This window comes from Monomorium pharaonis, chromosome 1 (genome assembly GCF_013373865.1).
Source record: "Monomorium pharaonis isolate MP-MQ-018 chromosome 1, ASM1337386v2, whole genome shotgun sequence".
NCBI lineage: Eukaryota > Metazoa > Arthropoda > Insecta > Hymenoptera > Formicidae > Monomorium > Monomorium pharaonis.
In genome coordinates this window covers 2,530,227-2,539,690 of record NC_050467.1, presented here as the reverse complement: position 1 = coordinate 2,539,690, position 9,464 = coordinate 2,530,227, and the positions used below count along the sequence as shown (strand labels likewise).

The following is a 9,464-nucleotide window of genomic DNA, read 5'->3' as shown; positions in this document are numbered from 1 at the left end:
ATGTTTGTAATATGATGCGATGCACCTTAATGCAACTATTTAATAGATGGGGATATTTTAAAAATTCGCAAATATTGTCAGTAAGTAAAGAATATTTTTATATCATAAATAAAACACGAGAATGTTGGGCACGTCTATATTACCTTAATTTTATTTAAAACTGACATGTTAGGATTTATTTTAAAATAGATACGTATTATTTAGACTGACCAAAATTTTACAATGCAATTAATTTATAATTTATTATTATATTATTGTAGTGTATTAAAATTAAATCAATCTTATGACTTGTGATATTTTAGAATAAATTTTTTCTTACTACTATTAATTATAATATAAATAAAAATGTACATATTGCATATAAAATGAGAAAAACATTTCTATATGTGTAAAGTTTTGTAAATAAAAAGTGGTTGAAGAAAAAATTGCATATAAAATAGTGAATTAATCATTTTAATAGAAAATTAATTTTTATCAAGAATCAGTGTATTTAAAATATTTTCTACAATATTATTACATATATATGTCTATTTCTTAATAAAATATTTTTCAAAAATTGCGTTTTTAGATAACTAAGCCCTTCCTTGTAATTGAAAAAAAATAGCTAACGAGTTCTTAATATGTTTATAGAGACTGATATTGAACGTGAAAAAGACACTTTACTATCTTTTTATTATAGAAAGAATTCAAAGATAGAGGCAAACTTGACAATTGATTGTTTTTGAACTAATTTATAAATGAAAGGATTTTAAAATTCAAGAATTATACTTCGCAGATGTTAGGAGTGATTAATACACATAAGATCAAGCATACTTTAAAATAATTGACACTTTGAAAGATGTAATTCGGATACGTGCTATTTATAGAGGAAACGCTTCTCTCGCCACTTCACGATTTTATACACGTTGCTATACATAATCATAGAATTATCTCGAAAATTTAACATTGTTTACAAAATATACAGGAGATAATATACAGTAATGAGAGCTTTGATATTGTTTTCAAACAGAGTTCTAGCGTTTAAAATTGTGCACATAATTTTAATGCGCGAAATCAGCACGACACAAGAAAAAATGTGACGTGCTGGATAGTTATGACAATTCCTGCGACAAATCTCGACAGTTCTCGTATAGCACTGTGCTTTGATATTGTTTTTAAACAGAGTTCTAGCGTTTAAAATTGTGCACATAATTTTAAATGCCCGAAATCAGCACGACACTCGAAAAAATGTGTCGTGCTGGATAGTTCTGACAGTTCTGTCAACAAATCTCGGTAGATCCCGTATAGCACTGTGCTTTGATATCGTTTTTAAACAGAGTTCTAGCGTTTAAAATTATGCACATAACTTTAAATGCCCGAAATCAGCATGACACTCGAAAAATGTGTTGTGCTGGATAGTTATGATAATTCTGGCGACAATTCTCGATAGGTCTTGTATAAATCAGAAAATGTGTTTTGTACTTTTTTAATAAAATGCATAGTTTTTGAGATGTATGCAATATAAGAAAATACTTTTTGTTCAAATCTAATCGCAAAAGCGAAAAACTAAGTAAAAAGGTTTAACTTGCGTTATCGATATCTCGGTAATTATTAATGGAAATACTTTAACGCTTATTTTGTTTGTTATAATGTATACTTTAAGTTTTTGTAAGCGTATAGTCGATTCTATTAAGGCAAATATTAGTTATTAAAAAAATGTAAAAATTAGAATTTTTTGCAAATTTTTATTATTTTTTGCCACCATTTTTTGCTTATTTTTTTATTTTTAAAAATTCTAATAATTTTTTAAAAATACATATCTCATAGAAAATTTAATTTCCTACAAAAATGTTCTATAGCAATTTTTTCGTACTTGCCTTTGTTTTCGAGATATTTCGAATTTAGTGAAAACCTTTTTTTTTCTATATCTCGAAAACGCATCCCTGAATTTAATAGCATTTTGCCGCTTTTTTTGGTCCAATGTACCATAACAATCAATAAAATTACTTGAACGAATTAGTTTCTAATTATGCCCGATTTTGAGCTCCAGTTACTAGACTATTTGAAGCGTAGCATATTTTATATTCATTTGTTCGTTACTTTTTTATATTTTACTTGGTACAAAATTCGTATCAAACGCAATAATGTGTAATATTCAATTATTAAGGAGAGCAATAATATGTAATACTTAATTATTAATAGATAACTTGTGATAAAATAACAGGCAGATTTGTACAATATAATTTTGTACACAAAACTATAAACTGACTTACAGTATAATAAAATATTATAAAACCTACATAATAAACTTTGTACAATAATTAATCAAATTTTTTATGTTTTCAGGATTCTTAGGAAAAAATCCAGTATATTCTAGGAATATTATAAAAATGTCACATCTGATATATGTAGGATGCTATACTTCACGTATACTATATCCCAGGAAACTCAGAACATTGCAGCAACATTGTGGCAATTTTGTAATATTGCTGTAATGTTGCTACAATGTTTTAACATTGCTGCTATGTTCTATATTCTGGGAATGTACTCAAAATATATTCAGGATTTTTCTATGTCCGCAGCAACATTGTTCTCAATATATCCTCAAAATATCTTCTATGATATTCTGAGAATATTTGAGTATATCAGAATATCATAGAAAATACTTTGATGATATATTGAGAGCAATGTTGCTGCGGACATAGAAATATCCTGAGTATAATCTGAGTATATCATAGTATACGTGGAGTATATCCTACGTATATCAGACGTGACACTTTCATAATATTCTCAAAATATTCTCAATATATCATGTACTATCTGGGTACTTCCAAGATTTTACATCAATTTACAACGTTAAAGTTTACATTACAATATATAATGTACTTTATACAAATTTTTTACATTCTACAAACAAGTATCGTAGTTACCCATGCCTTAAATATATTCGATTGTTGCAAATATTCCAAATTGCAAAGATATTTTTAGTTTTCCATGATCCATTCATTACGAAGGCGTAGTTGTAGAAGATGTAGTTAGAGATGGGAGTTTAATTGCCTAAGAAAAAGCATGTAATCAATATTATTGCAAAATTATTTGTGCAAAAAAGAAGCCAATATGTTCAGTAACAATAAATAAGCTATAAAATATACTATAAGAGCTCAATAAAAAAATAAATTTTAAAATAACTATAAACATTATTATAATAGATTCATCACACGGCGACACTAGGCTTCACGTGAATCTCAATTGACATTATCTTACTTTTCAAATTCGATTATTCTATCCGCTTCGCGGAAACCAGTTTCCATAGCGCCATGCACAGTAGCAAAATAGTGATCATGCGTGGCTTCTCCAGCGAAAAGGATTACCTAATTATGATTTGTTTCGTCAATATTAATAATCTTTTTCTTAAAATTTAATTTACATAAGATAAAAGTATATAAAAAGCTAAAGCTAAAAATAAAGGGACATTTAAGTATTATTAAAAAATTGAGTTAATATAAAGATAATAAAAAGACTATAATATTTCAAATAATAATTTGCATAATAAGTAAAAATATTATTGTTATTGTGGAATTACATACAGGTTTGATTCCATTCATAATTGGCTCGGCCAGATCTCTCGATCTTACATCCATTTGCTTGATAAACATGCTTCGAAAACTATGCGAGCCTCGAAAATGTTCATCGGTATACCATTTGGATCTAGAAATAAAAAAAACAACGATACAGAAAAATAAATTAAACTAGATCTAATTATTTTTCTTTCAATCAATTAGAATGTAAAATTACCTTAACATTCTTATTGGTTTCATAACAGTGTAATGTTTCTCAAATGATTTTAACAATAAATACAATCCGTCAACTACGTCAACATCCGATAAAGTTTCCATGTGTCTCGCATGTTTTCCAGCTATCCAAGCGCATAAAAGATTTGGCTGATATGACACAGTGAAAAACGAAAACACATCACAGAGCCATTCTCTATCCTAGAATAAATATTTAACGCGATTAGTAGAAGAGTAGTACAAATAACAAATTGGAGAAATTTATTTTTAATAACAAACTATTGTTTATTATAAGCGTAGAGAGAATTATGTTTAAATATTTGCTTACTTGACCATAGGTTTGCAGGAATTCCTTTTTATCTTTTTCCGACCAGATAAAGTTAAAGCTAACTTTATCCTCTGGCCACCATCTATGTGAAAATTCAAGAAAAATCTTGTTTTCTGTCCCAATATTTAATCCCTACGACGAAATAATGTTACATAATGAATGATGTTAATTAACATCAACCGCACGATATACTATTTTATTTTATGTTATTAATAAACCTCTATCACGTGCTGTTTCTTCTGCGACAAGGATGGCACGAACATCGTGGAATGTTTCTCCTTCAGGACACCCAAAGATCCAGTAAATATTACATACAACGCGGAATACTCGCATCCGTCTTTAGTAATCACTGTCACGTTCGCACCTGAGCTATAATTGATAGTTACCACAACTTTTCCGAACTCTATTTTTTCCATCACTGGTAAGCATTTCTCTGCGTTCGGAATTTTTTGCTAAAATAATCATATATTCTTAATTAGAAAAAAAATTACTAAAATTATAAGATATATATATATATATATATATATATATATATATATATATATATATATTAATAAAGTGCTACATAATTAAGATATATTAAAAATATCTTAAAAATATTTATTTTACACTTACACTTTAATTAAATGTTCAAATAATTTAATTTTAATTTCAAATATTTAACTTTAATTTATTATTTTTATATCCTTTTATTTTTAATATATAATCCTTTTTTTGTTAATTGTATTTATTAAATTAAACTTATAGCTAAATTAAATTATTATATAATGCCAAATTTTAAGCATTTTGACTATTTCTTTTTAAGAAAATATACTTTTTAAAAATTTTATTGAAAGTTCGGCATTCTATAAAATGTAAAATTATTGAAAATATTTTTATGTAACGCGATATTTTTAGTCCAAAATTATTAAGTGATTGTTTTACCAATAATAAATCAAAAATTGTCTTATAACCACGATTCTTCCAACCTAAAGTAATGTCACCCTCACATTCCTTAAATTCTGTTAAACGTTTCGCGGAGACATCGAACCATGAATTACTGCATTGTAGAGAGTTTTCTATCTTTTCTATCCAAGATAAATATTTGGCAACTTTAGAACGATTCATGAAAGGTTTTTCATCGAAAGCTTTATAATATCTATAATATTAATGTTATAAATAAATTATTATAATGCATTAGCAATATTAATTAATTAATAATTGATTTATATTTATATACAGCGCTGCATTCAGAAACGTCACTCGATTACTCTTGGGTATCATTCTTTTCTTGTCTCACATTCAACGAACAACAAGGATAGAATGATACCCAAGAGCACTCGGGTGAGTGTTTCTGAACGCAGCCCAATGTTTTAACCTAAATTTAAATAAATATAAAATAAATAATTAAATAAATAAATTTTTTTTAATTTTTTTTTTATTCTTAACTGTTACAATGTTATATAAGTAATTTCCGTTAAGTGGCAACTCAATTTAATTTTAAACTCACGTTTTATATATATATATATATATATATATATATTGAGAATAAAAATAAAATTAAAAAAATTTATTTATTTAATTATTTATTTATATATACTGAGCAATAAAATGAGCGCAACCAAAATTTGTACTAAAATTTTATTCAATTTCAAATAATCGTAACTTTGCGAAAACTTATTGTATTGGAAAGTTTTTTTATTTTACAGCTTGAGATCTCCACTTTAAAGAGCATTTGTTAGATTTTGATTCTCTCCTTTTTTCTTTTTGACATCTCTTCAAAAGTAAAAACATGTTTTGTTTTCAGAAATTCTCATACTTTGACGCGCTTCGAGATGCGCGAATGAATTTTTCTTGTAAACTTTATAAGAATTATTATAAAATGTATGAACTTTTTCCTACAAATTATAAAAAATTGAAGTCTGTAAGATTTTTTTGGCGGATTTATGATATATCAAAATTACCTATGCATTTTAGTCTGTTTATGGCTGTCGCCAGCACTAACATTTCTCGATGCGCACTACAAAAAGGTTGCAGATTTTGCGCATCGTATGTATGTGTGTGTACGTGCGTGCGTGCTTTACCTCTTCGTCTCTGAATGACTTTTTGAAGATACAGGATGCAGAATCTAATTGCATCTTGAGGAATTTTGTGCTATATGCGCTGTAATGCCATCTCCAGTTGCTATCTCCGTGCAATATTTTCTTCTGTCCAACACACACACACACACACACACATACACGCGCGCGCGCACACAATGCGCAAAATCTGGCCAGCAACCTTCTCATGGTGCACATCGGCTAATGCTAATGCTGGCGGTAACAGACATAAGACTAAAATGCATAGGTAACTTTGATATGTCATAACTTTGCCAAAAAAAAATCATATAAACTTTAATTTTTTTCAATTTGTAGGGAAAAGTTTATATTTTACGATAATTCTTTTCAAAGTTTAAAAGAAAAATTTATTGCATTCCGTGGACCGCGTCAAAGTAAGAAATTTTTTTAACACAAAACACGTTCTTACTTTTAAAGAAATGCCAAAAAGGGAAAAAGAGACGATTTTGATCAAAATCTGACAAATGCTCTTTCAAGTAGAAACTTCAAGCTTTAAAATAAAAAAACTTTTTAATACAATAAATTTTCGCGAAGTTACAATTATTTGAAATTGAGTAAAATTTTGGTATAAATTTTTGTTACGCTAATTTTGTTGCTCAGTATATATATGTGCACTGTGGTTATATTTATAGATACCAAAAAAAGATTATTTGAAAAATTTATTAAATTATAAGCAAATTTTATTAAATAAAGGTAAAAATTTTTATGAACAATATTCTCTTCCATAAAATTTTTATGTGAAAAGATCGTGAGTGCTTAAACAGACGAAAATAATTATTTCATTATCAACTTTTTGTTTACTTCTTAAAAACATTTGAAAAAATTTATAATACTGTTGGTTTCTTTCCAAATTAAAATTTAAATATAAAACTTTGTAGATTTATAGAAAAACTAACGAATTTTGTAAACAATTATCATAAAATCAATTTATTGTAATCTTTTTTTACAGCCTATTAATATTTTCCTTATAACATGTTAACAAAATAAAAGAGCATGTGTCTACTTATATTTGTTTTCTAATTTATTTGTCTTACAATTAATTAATATACATTCTCAACTCTGGACAAAACCAAAAATACTCACTCTCTTATAAAGTAATCTCCAAAAGATTTCGTTTCATCTTTGAATTCTACTTGTTTCATTTTATTTATATTATTAAAGTAAATCATCATGGCTTCGATGCTTTCCTCGTTGGGCATTATTTCACCATTAATGGTAATAAATTCATATCTGGTGGGATTGAGCAGATCAAACGAACTTAGCAGATTGTATTTGGAGGCAAGTTCATACACCACGTTTCCGTGTTGTCCGTAAACCCATTGAGCTCCGAGATCCACCACATGTTCACCTGAGAATATTAAAAATACAAATATGTAAAGAGAGTTTTAAAAATGCAAAACTCTCTTGATATCAAAGATAAATACTAATGACGAATTCGGTTGGATTGCACCAGTGCGCCCTCGTTTAGTGCAGTTTAGTTTTTCCCATTCTAAATACAAGGCAACAGAATACGAAACACTGAACGAGGGCGCACTAGTGCGCACTGGTGCACCCAACCGAATTCGCCATAAGTAAACCAACAGTAACATGACATCAACATAATTCCACGCTCAACAAATGTAATCTGTAACATATGTTGCATTCAACATTAACTTTACTATTAGTTGATGTTTACCAGGTAATAATCAAAGCTAGTAATTATCTAATAATTATTATTATGCCAAGATTAATTAGAGACATTATTATTTACCGAAATCTTTGGTGTATATTCGGCCACCGATTCTGTCGTTGGCCTCCAGTATCACAAAATCGTTGACTCCTTTCTGCAGTAATCTCGAGGCAGCTGCGATACCAGCTGCACCCGCTCCGACAATCACGATTTTCGTTTTCCTTGGCATACTAACGTAGCAACAATGCTCACGCGGCTCTTGGAGTAACAGATTATACGAGATTATAAATATTGCAATATAATCGCAGTATTTTTGTATTTATAATAAAATACTTAACAAGAATACTTAACAAAGATCCATCAGCTTTAAGATTAAATATTTTAAGACAAAGCTCTAAGCATACTTGCTTCATATGTAACAGGAACAATAATATAACAAGACTCACCACTAAATCACGAGTGCATAGAAAGAAATATCTACAGTTCTAAAAACACTGGATGTTGTCAACAGCATTTATACGCTACAAGTTTATTGTTGCGAGGGTTACATAAAGGATTGCGTTTTGTTAACAGACCATACTTTGAATAACCATACTTCAGAAAGGAACTGAAATAAAACAATTCTTGGAAAAATTGCGTTAAACTGCAAACACTATGTCATTTTCGAGATATGATAATGAAAGCAACTTTACGAACGAAGAATTTGCAACCTTAAGTCTAATTACAAAAGAACAATTTAGATAACTTTTTACAATCCTGTTTACAAAAAAAATTCAATTTTTTTATCGTAACAAATAGACACTTTTTAACATTCTTGTGCAAAATAAGACAAAAAATATCTGATCAATTTTTTACTTTTATGCTTAAACCAAACAATACCAAATAAAAAACTAGTACTGTTATTGCAACCGTTAGAAAATCATTGACGCGTCGCTTCGTTCTTGAAATTTTTGGATTTAATGCAATAACAAAAGATGCTTTTATTGAAGTAGAGAAATCAACTAATTATCAAGCTTTAAGACAATCTTACAGCAGTCATAAGCATTATTATTTATTTGAACTTGGCTTGATCGTTACTAGTGTATGAATATATTTTCAATATTCATGAATCATATTTTTGTGATACGCATAATAACGATCCAGCAATGCTTTCGCATGATTTCCAAAGGAATGCCAATGTTGTACGTGCATAATTTCACGAAGATAATATTGTCATTGTGGATCGTGGACATCCAGATGCTGCTCCAATGTTGGAAGAATTAGAAATATTAATGAAAATGCCACCGATACTCGAATGTAATTAAAAGCAATACACAACAAAAGAAGCAAATTAGTCAAGAATCCACTTTTTAAAACTTTTCCGCGATACTGATTGGTTGTTGGTTGTCAAGTTTGTGCTTGCTGCAAGTGACTTGCTTCACACTGTCGTCTGCTGGTGTCAAACTTTTGACAGTTCGCCGCATTTGACAGTTTTCAGAAATGATAGTTCCCTCTATTTGAAAAAGTGAAGAAAATATTTAAGAAACAGAAGGAAATTTGTTGGAGAAAGAGAAAGAGATTAGTATAAAGAGAGATTGATTGCTGATTGTCAAGTTCGTGCT

General features: G+C 28.5%; 1 protein-coding gene across 2 annotated transcripts; it reads right to left on the bottom strand.

Moving 5' to 3' along the window:
• Positions 1-839: 839 nt before the first annotated feature.
• Positions 840-8,418, bottom strand: LOC105832185 (spermine oxidase). Of its 2 annotated transcripts, XM_028192309.2 has the most exons (10): positions 8,310-8,418; positions 7,945-8,121; positions 7,278-7,542; positions 5,023-5,236; positions 4,317-4,550; positions 4,099-4,230; positions 3,775-3,971; positions 3,567-3,687; positions 3,244-3,350; positions 3,015-3,036 (listed from the first exon to the last, which is right to left on the bottom strand). In XM_028192309.2, exons 2-10 carry the CDS (start codon positions 8,090-8,092, stop codon positions 3,015-3,017), a joined length of 1,440 nt encoding a protein of 479 aa, XP_028048110.2. In that variant the 5' UTR covers positions 8,093-8,121; positions 8,310-8,418. The 2 variants fall into 2 exon arrangements, with proteins under 2 accessions (XP_028048109.2, XP_028048110.2); XM_028192308.2 differs by lacking the exon at positions 8,310-8,418 and having other exon boundaries at positions 840-3,036; positions 7,945-8,092.
• Positions 8,419-9,464: the final 1,046 nt, after the last annotated feature.